At 46.3% G+C, this 22,398-nt stretch overlaps 1 protein-coding gene across 1 annotated transcript in view; it reads right to left on the bottom strand.

The window, feature by feature from the left end:
• Window positions 1-918: 918 nt before the first annotated feature.
• Window positions 919-22,398, bottom strand: part of Klhl6 (kelch like family member 6) — a 34,695-nt gene continuing 13,215 nt past the window's right edge. Inside the window, exons 2-7 of the mRNA XM_042259083.2 lie at window positions 20,196-20,361; window positions 15,175-15,624; window positions 10,279-10,516; window positions 4,974-5,176; window positions 3,752-3,965; window positions 919-2,530 (exon numbers count right to left, since the gene is read on the bottom strand). Of these exons, the coding sequence (XP_042115017.1) occupies window positions 2,229-2,530; window positions 3,752-3,965; window positions 4,974-5,176; window positions 10,279-10,516; window positions 15,175-15,624; window positions 20,196-20,361 (1,573 nt within the window). The 3' untranslated portion in view covers window positions 919-2,228. The remainder of the gene's footprint in view (window positions 2,531-3,751; window positions 3,966-4,973; window positions 5,177-10,278; window positions 10,517-15,174; window positions 15,625-20,195; window positions 20,362-22,398) is intronic.

The raw sequence follows: 22,398 nt of genomic DNA, 5'->3' as shown, positions 1-22,398 counted from the left end.
TTCAGCAGCTCTTCCCTGGACCGGTCTTTGGACCAGACTGACTTTTCCTGTGCTCACAAATGGATTCCACCCTCAAGCTCAGAGAGAATCACATAAGCAACTCGACTAGCTAACTTTAATGCCTGAATTCCAGAAGGGACCCACAGAAGGCAGCCAAAACATGGGTGCAGCCTCATGAGTTCATGCGCCTCTCACTTTCAGTTAACTCAAGGAAAGGGTGAATTAGAATATTGTCTGGTGAGCCTTTTACTTATTTTTTGAGTGTCTCTAGGGAAGGGATTTGTCATTCACTAGTCAGACCTGAGTCTCAACAAGCATGGAAGACTCCATGAATACTTGATGAGTTGAACTACAGCGAACTGTTTCAGTTGAGAATACTGTGGATGTGGTTAGTGCTCATGAGTGACAATGTGTTCTAAATGTATGAACATGGAGGAGAAAGAACATACAAAGGTATTGTCCCATCTTCCATCCCATAGCCAGGAGCAGAACTGTCATACTTGACGAGAAGATAGAGCAATGCACACACTGATGTGATTTCTGTTTATCCTCAAAAATCTAGGTAGAAGTAGAAATAACTGGAATTTCCAAGGTTTCAAAATCTAGTTTAAACAGTAGTTTCTTCCAGACATAACTTTTTAATAAAAATTAAATTCACTATCAACTCTAATTCCACTAACTTCTCAAACTGCTGAGGTTTGAGCACAGTATGACCCTCTGACATGAAGTGCAACTCTACAAAGAGAGCTTCTGCCATGAGAATAAGGCATCTTGGATAATGGAGCACTGTTTAGAAGGCGTGGCCAGTAGTCTGAAGGTGTTCCCGAGAGCTGGGGAGAGAAAACACAAAACAGTATTTGCACCCTGAGAGGCCAGGACACCAAACCATTGAGAAGGTAAGGTAATACTTCAAAAACGTTTTTAAATTTTTAATTCGATTTTATTTTTTTAATGTGTGTGTGTGGTGTGGGTGTGTGTTCACAAGTGTGAAGACCCCAAGTTGACGTCAAATGACTTCCTCAGTCACTCCCCACTTCCCACGGCTGAGCCCTCTTCCAGGCAATCACACTCGGTTTTCATTCACGGACACGGTCTCCTGACTGACTGACCTGCCCAGCTTGCCCTAGGGAAGCCCTGGGTGTGCTTCCCAAGCACTGGGACTTCAGGCAGCCACGCCTGCTCTGCTTCCACGTGTGCTCTAGGCTCCGAACACTGGTCTTCAGGCTTGTACAGCAAGAGCTGTATCCACGGAGCCAGCCACCCCCAGCCACTAACTGGCTGTGATAGTTCTAGTCCAAAATGGCACACACATCCTGTAATCAAAAACAACAGTTACGATGTGGGGGAAACGGGACATGTCTTTCCCTTTTTTCAAAACAAATGGGCCTTCCCAGGCTAGTCCCAGCAGACGTGTCCGGTGGGAGATCGTCAGAGATGCTCTTGACCAGCGGCCCAAAAGGCTCCAAGACCAGTGTCTCCTACGGACAAGGAATAAAAGGAGGACAGCACAGAAAAACTCCGTTATTCCTTTGTCTTCAGCCACGCTGCCAGGAGACACCAGCCAAGTTTAGGGTTGGCTTTCAGTTTTCCCGAGTTCAGCCGTGTGGTGTGAGAGACGCCGACTGACATGGAAAGACCTGGGGTTTATTCTGGCTTAGCTGCTTGCTCTCTGAGTGAGCTGGTGAAAGCTGGCCTGTCTGAAATTCCTTTTCTTCACCTCCAAGGCAGGCGTGATACTATCCAGCAGCAGGTCATTACCACGGTTCAGCGAATTACCATGGATGAGTGGCTGGCACAGGCCAGGGCGGGTAGGCATGTATGGAATGTTAAACATTACCCTTCATCCTGAGGTAGGTCGGTCACACAAGCATTCCCGGCTGGTCTCATAAGGTGCCCCCACGATAAGCCTTAAACCCAAGCCAAGCCTAAGGCTCGCAAGGGACCTGAGCGAGCCAGGGTGCTGAATCCAAGCCAAGCCTAAGGCTCGAAAGGGACCTGAGCAAGCCAGGGTGCAGAATCCAAGCCAAGCCTAAGGCTCGCAAGGGACCTGAGCCCTGAGCGAGCCAGGGTGCAGAATCCAAGCCAAGCCTAAGGCTCGCAAGGGACCTGAGCGAGCCAGGGTGCTGAATCCAAGTCAAGCCTAAGGCTCACAAGGGACCTGAGCGAGCCAGGGTGCCGAGTCAGCGCTCAGAGGCTCCGAGGGCACCTCCTTGAGGGTCCCCTGGCAGTCACACAGACACGGCCCCCGGCACAACCCGCCGGATGTGGGTATACGACTTCCTGATGGTGACGCTGCCATGGTGGGACACGCCGCGCGGCAGGACACATTCCTCCGTCAGCTTCCGAGCCTCGGGGTCCCAGCAGAGCACGGTGGCGATGACCTCGTTCTTCTCGTCCCTGCCGCCGGTGACGTAGAGCTTGTTGTTGCAGGGCGCGATGCCGCAGCTGGCCCGCTCATGACTGAGCTGCGTCACCAGGCACCAGCTGTCTTCCAGGGGGCTGTAGGCATAGAGCGCTCGCATGGCACCGCCTGCAAGGAACCAACAGGCACGCTGGGTCTTTTCTCACTAGTCACCAGAGTTCTACTTCCGAGTAGGCCAGCTCTACCACCTCACCAGAGAAAACAGTAGACTGGCGGCTTTCTTCCCAGAAAGCCAGAATGGACCCCCCAGGTTAGTAATGTGGGAGAAACCTCATCTCCTTTAAGTTCTGACCAGGATCGAAAAGATGCCTGACCAGCACAGCTGCAAAGCACACCTTAAGACTGGCTCCCTGGAGGAAGCCCAGCTGATGCCTCGGGTACCTCAGCCTGGCTGCGTTCTGATCTGTGACCCTAAGCACTAAAACCACAGTGTTTATAAAGTAACACAAGGATCATGCGCAGAGGCGGTTCATCAATCGGGCATTAACTAGGAACAGCATCTCTCTAGAGATTACATCAATCGAAGACATCGACCTAGCAGGCCCATCCTAATACTGGACTTTTGAAATCTTTGGGAGCCTGACCACAAGCAAAACTTCAAGAGACCTGAAGCAAGGCAGAGCTTGGTTTTCTACAGTGGATCCCAGTGTTTTACCCCTCAATGCCTTCGCTGATTGGCGCTGATTAATCACGGACCGAAGCTATTTGTATTCTGGCATCTCTTGAATCAGTAGTTCTCTATCGTGGCTGCACATTAACATCAGCTGGAGTTTTAAAGAACACAGCTGTACTATTCCCAGAGACCCCTCTTCCCCTTCTCATTTCACATGCCTGCCATAGGCCTGGCTATTGTAATTTTATAGAGTGCTTCCTGGTGATCCTAAGGAATGGGCGGGACTGAATCACCAGTCTTTAACAATCACATGCCAGCTGTGGTCTTGCTGGCCAAGGGTTCCTCTCAACCGACTACATTTTCTAGGCCCCTAAAACCAAGCAGGAGAGGAACATTCATTCCCATGATGTAAACTAAAACATACGAATGTTTCCTATTTGCTGGGCACTTGTTACAGGGCATGCTTCAATTTCTGTGTATTTGCCGTGTTTGCAAAACAACTTCACTCGCTGTGACTACAGCTCCCATGCTTTGTGTGCCTGTTTCTACCTCCCGGACTTCAAGGGGAATCCCAACAAGGCCTGGTCCAAACCCACCTTCTCTTCCTTCCCAGCCTTATCCACATCACCCAGGCATTCTGAAAACGATAGTATCTTGTCTCTCAGGTGGCCACGGGGGCGAGTGGCTACAGATGTAAGAAGTCATCACTGACTCACCAACAACATAGATGTGATCCTGGAAACTCACTGCATTGATGCATTTAGCCTCTACTGGCATGGCCGACTTCAAAACCCATTTATTGGTCGAAGGATCATAACACTGAGTCTTGTCTGTGGCCAGCTTCCCATTGGGTCCTCCTCCAATGACATACAGCTTCTTCTTGTGGCTAGCAGCCGCAAAGGAACTGACATGGACAAGCAGGGGTGCGGCCTGCAGAGGCAGAGGGCACAAGAAGTCGGTGCGCTGCTCAGATTGCGGGAGAACCTCACAGAACACATGCTTGGGCATGCTTCGACAGAAATGACCAAGCCATGGCTCCCAATAAAATGCAGAGAGAAACAGAACCCACTGTCTCTACAGGCTCCAGGAAGCCTGGAGCAAGCTGTGTCCGAGCTGCTCCTGCTTGTTTACGCCAGAGCCCAGCTCTCAGGGAAGGAGAGATACAGGCCAGACTAAATGTCTATGCACACGAAGCCAGCATATTCACAGTCATTCAGTGGTCAGTTACTAGGGGCCAATGTCGGTTTAAGGTTATGCGCATATGCTGGTGAATCTGTGGGGGATGTCATGGCAACATGATGATATCCTTCCCTTGTGCTTACAGTGACCACGTTTTAAACTTTCTGAAGCTGGAACAAGCTCTGACCATAAGAAAGGAAATCTGCACTTGAGAATGGTCTGGAAACGCTGGTGATAAGGTTGTTTTCTGATCCTGGGGCAGTTTTTAACCAGAGGTAGCTTTGCTAGAGATTTGCACAAAGGCCTGTAAATGGCTGTCATTGAGGAGAAAATAAACACGCCCTGAGTTCTAATTATAACCAAATGACCCTGGGTTCACAAAAGGTGGAGGAAATGGATCCTCGGGCTTCTGGTATGAAGAGAGGGTGGACAGAAGGAGTCTGAGGAGACAGATTCTGGGCCAGGACATGCGACCAAGGGAGTTAACCATCTTAGAGTAGGCTCAGCCTCCCTCCATGTCTGGGGCTCTCGCTAGCACAGGACAATGGCCACACAGAGCCCTGCCACTTGGAAGAACGCTATTACTGGAACTGGATCAGTAATGTTGACTCATGGCTCCTAGGAAGGGAGAAGCTCAGAGCCAAGAAGATGATTTATAGGAGCAAAGTGACCAATCACTAGCCACCACCATAGGCAGGGTTTTTGTTTTGTTGTTGTTGTTTAAGCTCTGAAATTACTCACAGAAACAATCTCCCATACCTCTGACCAGCAGTTGTGGAAGGGGTCATAAGTCTCCACATTGTTGATCCTTTGTAAGCCGTCAAAGCCCCCAATTACATAGACTTTGCCACCCAACACGACCATCTTATGCCTCCAGCGGCCTATGTTTAAATATTCTATCTGAATCCATTTGTTGATTGAAGAATTATATTTCCAAACATCATGCTGTGTTTCTTTGCCACCTACAAGAGACACAAAGCATTTAAAAACATCAAGCAGATGTTTTCCCCCAGCATTCTCCAAACTCTAAAAGTACTAAGTCTTCAGCTGAGTCTCAGCTAAGGGGAGAGAGGGAAAATCCTGAAGTTCTGATAGGAAAGACAAAACAAACTCAAAAGAATGAGAAGCCACAAAAGCTAGGAGTGTGGGCTGTGCCACAAAGGCAGAATGGTGGGCTGTACCACAAAGGCTGGGAGTGTGAGCTGTGCCTCTAAAGCTCAGGAAGGGTGCCCAACCAAGTGAAAGGACCCAGAGAAGGCTTCAGTGACGTCAGTCTGGATGGGTTGGAGCCAAAGAGAGTCTAATCCAGTGTTTGTGACCCCAAGAAGCAGAGAGCAAGGCTGAGCAAGATAGGCCTTGACAGCCAGGAAGTTAGAAGGTAGTTTATGTTCTAACAAAAAAAAAAAAAAAAAATAGAAGCAGCAACAGTGTGGAAGAAATTACCAAGAGATCTTACAACATCATTTTCACTTCCATCTTCAATCTATGTAAAAGAGTGAGTAGTACAAAGAGTGGAATCTACCTCTAGGTGGAGACAGGCCTTTGCCTCCTCTCAAGGGTTAATCCAGTGGGACAGGCCGGAATCGGGCCTGGCGATCCTCCCAGGAAGGCAGGTCCACCTTAAGACAATGTGCCTTTTCCTTCCCAGAATTCCCACCCTAGTGCCCTCCCTGAGTCAGGCAGCCCCCTGCGCTGGACCACCCTTAGGTGGGGCTGCCTCTGTGCCCTTCTCGGTCCGGCTATTGCTGGTTCTTTTCTCCTGTCTTTTTCTGGCAAATGCAGGCCAGAACTTTAACAAGGTTTAAACTCCCTAACCAATGCTTTGGGAATCCACACTCTTTCTAAAGGCATTCCCCCACTCCCCACCCCCCACCCCCAACTCCAACCCCCCAACCCCAACCCCCAACCCCCAACCCCAACCCCCAACCCCCAGCCTCGGAGCTGCGTGTGCCCAGCTGGCTGACCTCCACGCTGTCTTATCCAAAGCAGTGTGACTTTTGTTTTTCTCTCCTCGGTTCCAGGCAGCTGCGAGAGTTACAGCTTTCCTCTCCTGGCTTTTTCTTTTCAACTCTAATTAACTGTTTAATGGCCTTGAGCTTCATTTGAGTCCGTTCTGAAAATCTTTTTAAGGACTCCCAAAGAGAGAACAGGCTTCCTGGGTGCCATCAGGCGGCTCTTCTGGGGCTCCCTAAGATTTCTCATCGCAGTCCTTCCTGCCTTATTACTTCTATAGCTGGCAAAGCAAAGGACCCCATTCCTGCAGCCCTAGATGGCAGTGGGCCTTGTCCTATTTTTTAATTAATTTTTATTATGGAAATGTGAAATGCTTACAATTGATCATTTGAGAGGAAAATGGCCAATGTTTTCTTTACAACTCTCTTAGAACATAAAATTATGTCTAGGTCAAAGGCACATGCTTGTGAATTTTTACAGATGCTTCCAACAGTCCTTCAAGATTGCCCACCCAACCTCCCTCCCTCCCTCCCTTCCTCCCTCCCTCCCTCCCTTCCTCCCTCCCTCCCTCCTTCCCTCCCTCCATCTCTCTCTCCCTTTTTCTCCCTCTCTCTCTCTCTCTCTGAAATAGAGAACAATGGCACAATGATATAACCCCCATGGCAAGAATGAAGCTACTCTGAAGAGATATTTGTGCCCCTCAACCTCTCTTACTACTGAATGAAACCATGGACCCCAGAAATGAGAATTTCTCCAGGAATCTCACGTTGAAAGATGAAAAAGGATGAGAGCGAAGCACTGGCTGGGAGGAGAACGTGTCTGCCACAAAAAGATTCCACAGAGTTCTAGCAACTTTTCAGACAACCTTGTCAGGTCAGACTGAAGCCCCACCAAGGGGTGGGTTATGGATGGGCAGGACCACACCTTAGTGGTCCTTAGGGCTGCTTGCTCAGTACCATGTCCTTGGGCCTCTATTCACGTTCATCTCACCAGTACGGTGGTACCATCTCTGTAATCCCAGAACTCCGCAGGCAGAGGTGGTTCGGAATCTATGAATTTGAAGCCAACCTGGTCTACACAGAGAGTTCCAAGGCTGCCAGGGCTACTTAGTGAGACACTGTCTCACCAAAGCAAATCAAGCCAAAAGCCTGTAGCTTTAGTTTGGGGCCGCAGATATGAACTTGAGCAGGGTCACTGGATCACTTTGTCCCTCTTTCCAATGTGGCCTCACATCGCCTCTTTCTGCTTTTTACTATTAATTTGGGTGTTTTACTTGGCTTTTACTATTAACTGCTGTTTAATTCCTGGGTATAAATGTGGCCAAGCCTGGCTCCTTGGCGTCTAGACTGTGTCCCCAGTTTGGTGGGTGTCACCGTTTGCTCCCATGACTGTGGAGGGGCTGTGCTTCCTTTCCTAGTACTGTGCTCACACGCCTTGAGCATTTGTCTTTGTGCTTTTCAGAGGTCTCTACTCAAGACATCGTGATAGTGATTCCATTTGGGTGGCACTGGAGATTAGAAAGCACCATGAAAACCTTCAACGAGATCTTTATTAAAAGAGAACAAACGCTATGTTTTCCTTAGTGACTTAACACCTGGTTAGTCTGGAAAGCATATTGCATGCAGAGATGAGGAGAGCTGCTGTGGCCGCTGTCCAGGCCCCTCGGGTGTCTGTGTCCTCGGTTCTCTTAAGAGTGTTTAGGGAACGCTACAATTCTAAGATTCACCGGGAAAGGCTCTCTCTGGTGCAGGTGAGGGAGCACACACCAGGCAAGTGTTCCACCACTGCCGGAAGGACTTTTGGGAAAAGCAGAATAGAGAAAGGCTTCCGTTACCAAATATGAAAATATGCTGAAAGCATTAAAAATAAAAATAGTGCGAGTCCAGGATTAGATAAACTGACCAATTAAAATTGAATACAGAAACCAACTCAAATATATAGAAATTATTAAATGTTATTTAGCAGTTGGCCATTTGGAGACAAGTTAGATATAGCAATGTCACTTTATAATTTAAACAGCTTCCCAACGTGACTTGGGGGAGTAACTAGAGAATGCAGGAGACTAACTCAGTGATTTGGAGAACATGACATGAAATTAGAATCTCACAGCAAAGAAAGTTGTTGTGAAAATATAAATCAAAGGTAAAAGACAGCCACCACCTGAAGAGGAAGTATTTACACCACAAAGCAAAGGATATTCAACAAGGAATGCAAAAAGTTAGTAAATAAAAGACAAACATGAAGCAATAAAAAAACAGCCAAAGAGTATGTATGAGCAGACATATTTTAAAATAAATCCAGTTAGCCAGTATTCTATGAAAATCAACCCAACACCACTAAAGATACAAGAGTGTAAATGTATATATTTAGTTTATTACATCAGAAATAATTGGTGATAACAACTGTTATTAGTGATATAGAAAATGTGCACTGGTTGAGCTACAAAATGTGTAATCTGGTTTTTTGTTTGTTTGTTTGTTTTTGTTTTTGAGACAGGGTTTCTCTGTTTAGTTTTGGTGCCTGTCCCAGATCTCAATCTGTAAAGCAGGCTGCAGGCTGGCCTCGAACTCACAGAGATCCGCCTGGCTCTGCCTCCCGAATGCTGGGATTTAAGGCGTGCGCCACCGCCACCTGGCGAAAATGTATAATCTTTGTAGAGGACAATATAGCAACTGACAAATCCTGCAATCACTTACCTTACGACCACTTCTAGGAGTCTTTCCACAAGTGCAGAAACTATGTGTGTGCAAATGTCTGCTAGAGTATTTTTTTTTTCAAGTAGATTACAAACAGCAAATACATGTGCAGTGGCAGAGATCAATTCTGATTACCAAACCTTCCTTCCTGGACAAGTAACTAAATGACATTGCCAACCCCACATCTATTCTGGGAAAGAAGGGCACACTGTTGGCTCTCGCCAGTGGACTATTTGTGGCCTTTGCAGGCCATGGCTTTGTGGAATAGATGTGTCTTCTCTTTCAGGCCATGTGTGGGAGATGGCAGAATCACAAGTCAGAGGGAACCCGAGCCCCTGAATGCCTAAGTTGAGTGATGGCCTCCTGACCCCACCACTCCCACATACCCCTGTGTTCATTCATTAGATGGGACTTAGGACTTGTTAAAAATAGCTAGTATTACTCATCCCAATAGAATATAAAAATATTTTATGAAAACATGGGAAATTATCATGGAACCAAAAAACTGCCATATTTTACTTTCTATTCTCCGTATTGTTCAAATCATATGGTATTTCTGTAGTAAAAAGAAACTTATAGCCTAATCAATATTAAGAACAGAACCGGAGAACAGCTAACGTTACCCTCTGGAGGACACAAATACATAGGATTAGGAAGGGAATGTTTGTCTTCCTTTGGAGATGAGTGAGAAGGACTGGGCTTAGCCCTGGATGGTGATCCTGTCCAGTACCAGGATGTAACCTACATTACCTTCCAGAACCTCTCTGAGTCCCATTTTCTCCTATTTCATCATCTGGCCTCCCCTGCTGTGACTGGTAATTGCATGCCATTGGTTTACCTACTAAGCTCTAAAGATGACAGTGACTGCATCATTAACAAACATCTACTGAGCATCTTCATTGCTAGGTAAGAGAGAGAGTGTGTGTTAACGCTCATGGAACTTCACATCTAAGGAGAAGGCGAGCACAAAGAACTGTTAATGATTAAGTTAGCAATGAAAATGAATACGTGTTCATATTACTTCAGTAGACATGTATCATAGAATGTCTAAGAAATTAGGGAAGGTTGGGTTTATGGCGGGATAAGACATTTCATTACTAGTCGTATACCCAGATCAGTGCCCGGCGCCTACAACAGACTGAACAAGCCCTGACATTACTCTCATTTTTGTTCCTCCATGAGGTCTGGAGCTGTCTGTGCTGCTCACATATCAGTATTTATTAAGTGATAATGTTTTCTCCAGGACAAGACCACCTACGCTCCTGGCCGCATATCCTGACCCACAGAGCTAGACCACGGTGAACTCAGACATTCTTGCAGGGCGGTTGGTTGGTTTCCATTTAGGAAAGTGTAGGATGCTATGGGGGGGGGGACACGGGGGGGGGGGACTGCTTTGATCCCAGCCTCCCGCTTACCTGAGATGTAGACCTCGTTTTTTAATGTCACACAGGCAAACTCCACCCACTTCTTATTCTCACTCTCCAGCTCATGCTCTGTCAGTGGGAGCTTGGCCACCTCCAGGCGACTGCGCCTCAGGGGATCCAGGCAGGTCACCTCTGCCACAAACCGTTCCTCTTTGGTACAGCCGCCAATAATCATGAACACCTCAGACTGGAACTCGTGCATCCTGGGCTTGGTGCGCTCTGAAATAATCTAGAAATCAAGGAGAGGATGTGTGGGCAGGTGGAACACAGCACGATGGAGCGGAGCTTAGGCTGCGGAACCACAGAAGGCGGGTCCCAATCCCCACCTCGACCATTGTTGGCCTCGTGACTTCTCCTTGACCATGGTTTCATCCTCTGTGCAATGGCTTTTGATGCTAACTACCCGGTGGGTTTGTCATATTAAATGGCATAGTTCACGGAATGTGTAGACCCAGGGCCTGCTGTGTAACAGGTACCGAATAAACTGTTACCTGTCGTTTTTGTTGCTGCTGTAAGACAAAAGTCTATTTACCATCAAATGCACTTCCTGCCTCTTCTCTACTGCCTGCTCTGAAACCTGAACTCGTGGAATGAAAGTCAAAGTTAACATTTACTCAATACCTATTGTCATAATGTGAAAAAGGAAGACTAGGGTGGCAGGCCCATGGGGAGGAGCTGTCACACATCACCCTTCAGAAGGTCTTCATTGGGAGAGAGAGAATGTGTGTGTGTGTGTGTGTGTGTGTGTGTGTGTGTGTGTGTGTGTGTGTGTGTGTGTGTGTGTGAGTGTGTGTGTGTGTGTGTGTGTGTGAGTGTGTGAGTGTGTGAGTGTGTTATGAGGGGTTGGGGAGACAAAGACAGAGAGTCTTTGCTTCAAATCCCAAGAAGAAAAGGTGTTTCTGACTCATGGATGTTCAGGAGCTAGGCAAGCTCCACACAGGCACTACCGTCTGTCCTATCCTACCTGCCAAGGGTCATGGAGCAGGCAGCAGGAAGGACCAGAAGCTTGTCCTGCTGGTACAAGGGGGAGGGCCTACCAGCCTGTAGCACAGAATGCTTTTTTTTTTTTTTCTTTACCAACTGTTTGTCCTAGAAAGATAGCTGGGGGCAGGGGAGGCTCATTTGGGGTGGGGGTGGGGGGAGAAACAGTAAGAGGATCTGTGTTCTAATACTCACTATACACCAAGCCCTAGGCCAAGCCCACTATATAATATTACAGTGACGAGTTTATGGAGATGCTCACTGATGCTACTAACATTCCCGAGTAGAAGGAAGAGGGGCCTTTATCTGGGAGTCCAATTGTCTCCTGCTCTCCTCCATCTGCAAGTGATCTTGGGAAACGCTACAGCAAACAGGAAGTCATTGGATAAGTGAAAATGGGACTCTATGGTGCAGTTCGCACAACATCACCATTCATAATGAGGTGAGACCTTTCAGGGATGCAGCTGCTCGGGGGTCACCCCTCACCTATGCTCTGTAAGTAAGTACAATAAACTATTAGCTCACCAAGTTGAACCTCAGTGGAACCGTTATTTTGGTCTGCCATTAGTGCCCTCTCTAGAGTGAATCTGGTAGCTTGTGTCTCCCCATGAAAAGCTCACAAAGCATCAGCCAACACCCCACCTTTGCTCTTCCAGAAATTTTGTTTGTTATTTGTTTTTCTGTGCGAAAGAGCCAGATCCAGTCGATTTTGCATCCCCGGTTTTTCACCTCTGACTGTGGCCATAACATTTGTTAGCTGTGAGTTCAAAGGAAGAATGGGGAGACACGAGGCAGGATAAATCCTCACCACTGTGCTGAGCCTGAGAGCATAGACAGAAGAAAGTCCACAGAGTAAGGAGGGGAGCAGCGGACCAGAGAACTTGGAGACACTTGAAGGTACCAAGGACTTAAGCAATGAGTTGGCACCATAGACAAACTCTGCTTCTCTGCAGCTTTCTTCCCAACATCAGTCTGGTTTCTGTCCCCAAACCTTCCCTCCCCACAGCTGAGGCACAGGCTACAACACAAGCTGGTCATCTTTGTTCAGCGAAGATTTTGGTGCTGTAGGCAAGGCTTCAAGGACAGTCTTATAATTTACTATGAGGACATCCCTTTTTCTCTAATGGATTCTTAGCACCAAGAACAGTATCTGGGTCTTTCAGATTTCTAAGAGTCAGTGGATGGATGGACAGATGGACAGACCGACAGACGAATGGATAGACGGATGAATAGATGGATGGGCAAGACAGGTCACCAAGGTAGCTGTCTACTACTATTTTTTACAATACAAATCACTGTGGTACCCAGTCTCTACAATGGCCTCAAGTAATGTCTTCCTCCCGGAACTCAGAGCCCACATAGTTCCTTCTATACTGGTCCAGAATCAGTCTCTCTAACCAAAAGATTACAGCAGAAATGGTGTTCTACCAGACTAGTAAAGGCACTAAAGCCTTCATATCGATTGCTTTCTTAGTCTCTCTTAGGTAAGTTGCTCTGGAAGAATGCCATCTGCTATGTAGATGACCACATGGCAAGAAGCCACAGCTTCAAGCCAATAGCCAGTCAGGAACTAATGCTTGCCCGCAATACTGTGAGTGAGTATCATGTGAAAGTTCTGATCTCATCTGAACTTTGAGATTGCTGAAGTCTAAGCCAATAGATAATAGATGGACCAACGCCTGGTAAGAGACTTTAGTCAGAGCAACCCAACTGGGTTTGACTTTCTTCTTTTTCCTTTTGCAGTGTAGGATTGAACACAGGGCATCATGCATGTGAGGCAAGAATTCTACCATGGATCCACATCCCTGCCTGCTGCTTTAAACTGTGAAATTGTAGGGTAATTCATTATGTAGTGATTCCATATGGGGTAATACTGGTAGGAGAAAGAAAGGTCTCAAATCAATGTCTTCAACTTCTTCTTTAAGAAACCAGAGAGGGAAAAACAACAAATCCAGAAAGTAAACAGAAAAAAAGAATTCTATCAGGATCAAAATAGAAAGAAAATTAAATAGAAGAAAACAGAGAAAATAAAATGAAATCAGAAATTAGTTTATTGAGAAAAGTCAACAAAATGTATGATATATCTAGCAAGACCAATGGTGGGGGGCACAGAGAGCCACTATCTGGAATTTAAGATGCTACATTACCATAGATTCTATAGACAGTACAAATCCCCATCACTACATAGTCTACAGATAGTATTAATGATGAGGGGAAATTATGAACAGCCTTATGCCAACAAATACGCTACTTGTATGGATGGAAAAATTCTCTGCAACTCAGTTTGAGAAGAAACAGCCAACACGAGCAGCACTGTGCCTGTTAGCATGATGTGATTTGAAGTGAAAATCTCCTCTCCGGGTTGGCCAAACCTGTAATACCAAACACTCAGGATACCTGTGAAGGACAGACAAGAAGCAAACTGTTCTAAGAGCAACCAAGAAATACGGAGATCCACACAGATAAAGGACATCCTCCAGAGGAATAGCAGACAGACACGATTCCTGAACAACTTTGGGCTGAGGTTTCTACTGTACCCTGCAGATGAGGTTTGGAACTTTCACACGGTGATAGGCACATATGAGGTTTCATGAGTGTAAATCAGCAGCAAACTCTCCCCACACTATAGCTTCCTGGTGAGCTTGCTCCTCCACTAAAGCCGGCCTTGTCTTTACAAGATTCTGAGTGAAAAACATCTTCAAAATTTGCAAAGGAGAACAGTTAAGAACAGATGCTTTCTCGGTGCCCATTTTGTCGTCCATAAACATCGATGTTCACAACACACCAGAGATTCCTCCTAAGATCTAGAGATGAAAAGCCCAGGAGCACCCAATTCCTACTATAACAAGCTGCAAGTTTAGAAGATTTACGAGATGATGAATTCAGTGGTTACCATGTGGCATTTGGTGTCACGAGCAAAGATTGAGCCAATGGCCATAAGAACACAAAGGGTCCTCTGGAGAAGGTGACCTCGGATTGAATTTTGGAGTAGAAGCCGAAGTCAGGAATAGGAAGAAGGAAGCATTTAGACAGTATCCGCCTTGTCCTGAAGGCTGGAAAGACATATCCTTTGGGGGAACTGGACACAGTACGTCAAAACCGCAGCAGAATGCATACATCAACAACTAAAGAAAACAGAGACCATGAATTTGAGCATAAGGGAGATACAGGAGAAGAGCTAGAGGGAGTTCATGGGAAGGGAACATTTTGTGATTGTATTTTAATTCAAAAATGGATTTTAATTTAATTTGTTTTTAATTTTTAAAAGCAAAATACAAACATACGCAGTAAAAGTGTGTGATAAATGATGCCAGAGACCTGGGTAGGAGGTATTTTAGTGGATCAGAGTTCAGGGAGCTTTAGGAGAAAGAATGGATGGCTTCCTCGAAGTGATGGAGAGCCAGTGAAGAGGTCAGGCCAGGAGCAAAGTTCACACTGCATCTTCCACCATCCCAGGAGTAGGGATGAGTTGGCGGGAGACCAGACAGGGAGCACAGTGATGAGGTCTAGAAAATTTCTATGAGTTCAGGAAAGAAATGATAGACTCTGGATCTAGGCAATGTCAGACTAGAACAACAGATACAAATTCTCACGAGAGTGGGAGAATTTAAGGAAGTAGAACCCCTTCCGAAGGGTGACTGAACGAGACCACACACAACTGAGCAGAGGAAGGTCACAGGCACCGTGTCGAGAGGTTTCCATTTCTCACTAAATCCTCCCCACAGCTATGTGGAGATGTACTATCATCCTCACTACACAGATCAGGGATCCCCAGCTTCTGGGATGACTGACTCCTCTGTTTGCTGTCCTGGGAATTTGTGAGCAGGGGTCACTTGCATTTCTGAGAGCCCTGGCTAACTCCTTACATTGGTGATGAAACGCAGCAACCTCTCACATCCAACCTACCTCATTGCCAGAGAGGTGGTACATCCTGGCTTCCTGCAGCAGTGGGAAGACCTCAGGACACTGTCTAATGAGAGGATCTGCTTCAACCATCTCCACGAAGTACCACGGGTCCAGAAGCGGTAAGCGCACATTCTCGAGAACACAAGGGAGGAGGCAGAGTCGTTCTGACTGTTTGTGGCGGACCCAGCTCATCACGGTCTCAAACACCTGAGCCTCCTCCGTCACACAAAGGTCGTCACTCTTCAAGATGTGATACAAGGTATCCACCGGAAGTTCCAGGAACTCCTCAGAGTTCAGAATCTGAACGAAGTTTTGAATGATGTAGCTTTGAACTTGCGTCTTTAAACTGTCCAAGGAGTGTGTGTCCGCCAGCCTCAGTATTCCAATGCAATTTTCTGGGTTCAAGGCTTCTGTGAGGAAGCTGGCACAGGCGTCCACCAGCTGCAGAAACTAACAAAAGGGAGGGAGCCAGGAAGTGATTAGTCCACAAGAACATTGATCAGTGTGTGCCAGCAAAAACTTAGAAACAGCCGAATGTCCAACAGTCTCACAGCCAACAACTCCACGAATAATTTAAAAACATAAGATCACATTAAGTCACGTGGAAAATGTAACGTGTTGGGTTTTCAAATCAGTGCACTAAACCTGATCAAACGTCTGGATTTATTTTTGTTTATTTTGTAGTGTTGGGGGTGGAACACGCAGCATCGTGCCAAGCGAGTGCTCTGCCATCGAGCTATTTTTCCTAAATTTAAGCCTCTAGATCTAATCATCAATTTACAGAAAAATTATAGAAGTAGACATATGATAGCGTGAACATACATCCCGCCACATCTAGATGGTGGGAAACTCCATGGAACAACGGGTTTGATTTCTTCTGTAAATATGCTACAGGTGCAAAACAGGCAGAGAAGGAGGAGGCAGTGTAGATCAAGAGCTCTGCCTGCATCCATGAGTCTGTGTGGAGCACAAACTGGGTTCAGTGGCTTGTTTTTAAAAAGGGGGGATCGTGAAGTTGGGAGGAGGGATGAAGGGTCAAGGGTGGGTCCTGAAGGAGTTAGAGGAGAAATAGGGTGTAAATATGATCAAGAAACATTATATGCATGTATAAATTATCACAGAATAAAAATATTAAAGAGGAGAGATTTAGGAGATATATCAACTTACTACCAAGTATGGACCATATTGGGATGCTCGATCTAAGCAACAAATTAAGTCAGAGAAATGTTTACAAGCACTGGTATTTGGAGACATGAAAAATGATTATTAATTCTCTGATGTGGAACCAATCCTCATCCCTTCCTCAGCCTCACCGTGGAGGTGCCTGTAACGGCTCGGCTGGGTGCTCGGCCCAGCCAGGTCAAGCAGTTCAAAGGTTCTAGGTCATGATTTTGTTTTTATTTCCAGCATTATCTACTACAAAAGTCTGACAGCGGGCAAGCTGGAAAGGCCAGATAGAGGAAGAAGACATGTACTAGACATCAGGAATGCACTTAGACCCGTGCGCTTCTTCATCTGTCATTGCACTTAACAAACTATTTTTGGTGGATCGCTTTTATTTAATTAGTAAATAGGATATTCAGATCACATCTGTAGAGAGGAGGAAATAGAGAATTTGGAGTAAAAGACACTGCCTGAGGATACATAGCGGGAGGCGAGATGTTCCCTCAGCTGCCTGCTTGCTAAGGAGAGTGCAGGCTTGCACTGCCGAGCTAAGAAAAAGCCAGGAGACTCTCAAGAGACCTTACGACCACAGGGGAAGGCAGATTTCTCTGACTGCCTAAGTTCTCCCCAAATATGTGTCAGCAAGCACTTCAGAGTGATCCAGCCAGTAGCTAGGAATTTGCTGGCACGCAAGGCAGTCATGAGAACAAGAAACCGTGTTTTATATTATTTGCCTTTGGATAAATTTTCAGCATGCTGTTCCTGGAACTTGGTTTTCAGAAGAGAGAGATGACAAATAATGGCCACAGGTAGCCAGTTTCCTGTTTAGAGGGATGAGTGAATAAAAAGTTACAGTAAACACCTGACTCTTTGACAGGAACTCCTAAAATACCACCAAAGAGACACGACCACACAGGAACTCCTAAAATACCATCAAAGAGACATGGCCACAGTTACCAGAAGAAATGTCTGCCTTAAAAAAGCCATTGATAGGTCTTCTTTTGAGGAGTATCTATTTAGATTATTTATTTATTTTAAGAACTTTTCAGTGTGTGTGTGCGTGTGCATGTGTGTGTGTGTGTGTGTGTGTGTGTGTGTGTGTGTGTGTGTAGTACGACACCTGCATAGTATATCAAACATCCAAATGTCAACGTGGTCGCTCTCACAATTAATAGCCCACTCCAACAGTAATATATAGTTGACACCAGGCCTTCTGAGATGCTGGACTATGGAACTATTTTCTGAACACTCAATTCTACCACACCTAAGTCTCATGTGAACATTGCAAATACTTCAACTAAAAGAACACAGCAGATAAAAAAAAAAAAAAAACTAAACCACGCAAAGAAATAGCACCAAGTACACACAGTCCAAGGACGTAACCTGTGAAAAGCCAAGATAGCATAATTCCTCCAAAAGTTAATTCCACAGTACGACATCTAGTGAGGGTGAATTAAATGAAATCCCAGACAGAGAGCTCAAACGAGTGATTGTAAGTATGCTCAAAGAAGAAGCAACACACCTGGGTTAGGATACAAACGGGTGAATGACGTAAGCAAAGCCACTTGCTGCTGGGCACACTCCCTGACCCAGGAAGTAGGAGGGTGTGCCCTTCTGACAGCTAGAGTACACACAGTGCTCCTTACACACCCCAGCTAGTAAAGCTACAGGCTGCAGGAGGCCCCACTCCGATACACGCTTATCCCACACACTCCTGTGAACCCCAGCTCTGCAGATCAGCTGACATGCAAAGCAGCTGCCCCAGTACAACCCCCCAACACACCCCGGAACTGAGTCTGGGGGTTAGGGTCTAGAAAGTTGGCTCAGCAGGATGACCCAAGTTTGGTTCCTAGCATCCTCATCAGTCAGCTCACAACTGCTACTAAGTCTAGCTGCAAGGAATCTGACACACTCTGCTGGTCTCTGTTGGCATGGGCACACACATCACATTACACACACACACAAAAAAAAATACTACAAATAAAAGTACTAAAAAGTACATTTAAAGAGAAAAGTAGATCTTTTTTATTGTGTGACACCTGCTTTGAGACTGTGAGAGAATCGGGAGACTTGATGACTACTCCAGACTTGGTCATTCAGAAAAATAGAATTTGTGTTCATTGAGCATCTACTTTGGTGCCAGACACTGTATCTGTAACAATAAATGTCACAGCTATTACCATTGCCAGTTCCCATCTTTAGACAAGTCGGCATCCCTCCCTACGTCCCAATAAAGGAAATGAGCATGAAAATAACAAGGACTGCTGGAGCTTCCCTGACACAGAATCCTTCCTCGACACAGAAAGATTGCTCTGAGGGTAGACTGTTGGATAGTGGGCAGGAGCGGATGAACTATAAACACTGAGCATGAAGTTGGTGAGTGCCCCCTCCCCATAAGGAAGAACGGTTTCCTGTCAATCAAAGAGGCTGATGGTGAGCACACAGAGAGAGAGTCGGGGCAGTGAGTGTTAACTGATTTGGGGACATCAGAAAATCAGCCCAGCCGGAAATAACTGGCCTGGCATCTTCAAGATGCCCTGAGGAACCGAGCCAATGAAACTTACTAAACTGGTGGCCACCTGTTACTCAAAATCCCTCAGGACTGCTTTGGAGTGGATTTTCTATTTCCTTTCCCTGATCCTGTCTTTTGTCAGACCTTACAAATCCCTCCCTGACTCTACCCTCAACAGAGCTAATCCCCCTGCCAATAGTCTTGGACCCTGAGCCCCTCGGAGATACTTACCTTCTCAGACTCTGGGTTCTGTTCCCTTCAACTACCAAGTTCATTATGACACAAGCCGACACCACCTCCACAAGAAACAAGCCATGCACAAGATTGGATACTTATCCCCGGTCCCTGGAAGTGACCTGGACTACACCTGGACTCTGTTTCTTCCACTTCTAGGCAATGAGACAACATTAATTCAATGGAATCAAGTTAAATAGTATGATCCTAGACCTAGGCAAAGATGATAACTTTGGGTGGGACCCTTGTTATAATTATTGATGCAACTGATATTATCCATAGTCTAATTATTTTATGAAGCTAGTGTAATGGCTACAATCATATGAAGGGAATATTACTGAATAGAAACAATGTGTCACTTTAAAATAAAGTGTAACTCTCAAGTCCTCCCTCCTCTGTGACACTTCTTGCCTCTCAACGCTCTTCTTTCACAGACACCACAAAGTGCTTGTCACACAGTGTCTCGGTTCCCCCATATCTAGACAGCATCACCCGAAAGCTGCGTGCTGTGGCGGCAAGCAGCAGTCTCTTCGATCAGAAAATTCGGTTTCAAACCACAGCACTTTTAGGCGTCCTCTGCATCGCCTTAATTCCGTGTCTCACTTACGATAAGATCAATGCATGCAGGAAGAGCTGCTGGACCACTGGCTCTAGCTGGGCTGCAACACCTGGCAGCCACTGGGCTGCAGTCAGATACCTCGGCACCACACCCCGCCACACCCCACCCCCGTCCCGGCTTTGTATGGCCATGCAGGCAACACCCCACCCCATCACCTGTCACTAAGTGCCCAAAGAATAAGCATCTTCTGACCTTCAGGTAAGCTTGCTCGCTCTCTCACTCCCCCTCTGTGTGTGTGTGTGTGTGTGTGTGTGTGTGTGTGTGTGTGTGTGTATGTGTGTGTGTGTAAATTCCAGATACAGGTCTGTAGGCCAGCCTAAGCAGGTCTCTCTGTTCTGTGTGTCTGTGTGTGTGTGTGTGTGTGTGTGTGTGTGTGTGTGTGTGTGTGTGTATAAATTCCAGATACAGCTCTGGAAGCCAGCCTAAGCAGGTCTCTGAGGGCTCCCTGCTTTCATTCACTTCAAAGAAGAGCACGGAACTTGGTTCACACACCTGGAAAAGATTGGCAGCCTCCAGAATGCGCTGAACATTCTGCTTGGTGATCAGAGCCTTGCTTGTGTACGTGTAGTTCAGGAGAGCGTGCATGGTCTCAGCGTCCACCCCTTTAATGATGATCCTCTTCTCATACTTCTCCTTTAAGTCGTTGCAGAACATGGCCCTAGAAGAGAGACCTGTGATGTGAATCCTCCGGGACTCTGGGTTCCAGACCTGAACAGATCCCCTTTAGAGTCATCTGCCTGCTGCAACAGTGAAGTCCTGAATCAGAGCCTGAACCGGTTGCCAACATAGAAATGGAATCATTTGACACGCCGACTTCTTGAAATCTTCCCCCTTGGTTCTTAGGCTCTCCTTCTACATGCAAATTCAATAAAGAAGCATAAAGAAGAGCTCTTGAATGAAGTCAGTGTGTTTCAAGGTGACACATCACTAGCCTGACAGGGATCACCTGTACTCTGAACTGAGACGTCATCCCTAAATATGGCTTCTGAATTCTCTCTCAGAAGCACACACAGCGGATAATGTCCTACTCCAGTGTAGCGCACACCCGTATTCCCCAGAAAATCAAGGGGAGCAGGGAAACAGGGAGCAGTACATGGACAAACAAGCAGGACTATATCCACAGAGAAGGCCGCTTCAGCCTAATCCTGCAGGGACTAGAGGGTGCACTCCACAGCTGTCCCAGCAAGAGACAAAGACACTGCCGTGGCACTGTGGGACCACAGACAGCCTTCGGTCAAGGACCGCTCCAGGAACAGGCCATTCTCAAGCATCCTGGTTTTCCAGAAGCCTAGGAGAAAGCTGAAAAGGACTGCTGCCCCATGGCTGTGGTGGGAAGGGGGAGGCTGGAGTCCAGACAATGCTTGAACTCACCCACTCCATAGCATGAATGAGAAAACACAAATCAATGCGTCCGTTTCATGGTTATTGGTAAGTCCCTACCTTACTGATGTCTTTGAAGAATAAGTAAGATACTATACATCAGCCAGAGCTCAAACAAGCAGGATATTCCAGATCAAATCGGGGGAATTTTAGCTGGGGAGAGACACGGGAGTGGATGAATAGTTACTCTTCTTGCTGCGGCAACCAAACACTTAACAAGAAGCCACTTAAGGGAATCCCCCAGCTCCGGGTTTGAGGGCAGGCTACCTTGGGAGAGAAGGTACAGTAGCAAGGGCAGCTGGGGGAGCAGGGGTGCGAGCCAGCGGCTTCCTTGCATTTTCAGATCAGACAGCAGAGACAGGACAGGAAGTGGAGCAGGGCTGCAATTACCAAGGCCTGCTCCCTGAGACCCACTTCCTCCAGCTAGGTCCCACACTCTCCCTAAACAGCACCGCAGCTAAGAACTAAATGTCCGGACACACAGGAGCGTGCTGGGGATGCTTTACATCCAGACTCTGAGAGTGGGTCACACCCCACTGCAGCCTGAACTTGCCAGCATGGGTCCTGGTCTCTCTCAGGTCTCTGGTGTCAGAGTTTCTGCGTGCTGCCCACCCTTAGCACCGCTCTGAGGACACTAACTTTGTAACTGTTTGTGGGAGAGGGGAGAAAAGGAAGTGTAAGGGAAGTGAAATGCCATGATGAAACCCACTCTCTGTATGTTAACTTAAGGCAATGAGAAGAACAATTGTTAAGAATTACAACAGATGCGATGATACATGCCAGTAGAATATGCCAAAGAAGCAGAGGTAGGCGGGTCAAGGAGTTCAAGTCTAGCCCGGGATATATATATATATATATATATATATATATATATATATATATATATATATATATATATATATATATATATATTTCTGGATTTTTTAGGTTAGGTGTAGCAGCACACAACTTTAGTCCCAGCACTCAAGAGACAGAGAGGCAGGTAGATCTCTAAGTTCGAAGCTTGCCTGTCTCAAAAAAAAAAAATAGAAAGAAAAGAAAAAAATGGATATATATACATACACACACACACACACATATATATATATATATATATATATATATATATATATATATATATATATATAGAGAGAGAGAGAGAGAGAGAGAGAGAGAGAGAGAGAGAATAGGGGCCTGGTGAGAAGGCTCATGGGTAAGGATGCCTACCACCAAAAATGACGGCATGAGTTCAATCCCTAGGATCCACATTGTAGAAAGAGAGAACCGACTCCCAGATGTTGTCCTGTGACCTCCACACGTGTGCCCACACACATAT

This window comes from Peromyscus maniculatus, chromosome 12 (assembly GCF_049852395.1).
Source record: "Peromyscus maniculatus bairdii isolate BWxNUB_F1_BW_parent chromosome 12, HU_Pman_BW_mat_3.1, whole genome shotgun sequence".
Classification (NCBI taxonomy): Eukaryota; Metazoa; Chordata; class Mammalia; order Rodentia; family Cricetidae; genus Peromyscus; species Peromyscus maniculatus.
Note: the sequence above shows the minus strand (reverse complement) of the source record. Positions and strands in the feature narration are given on the sequence as shown.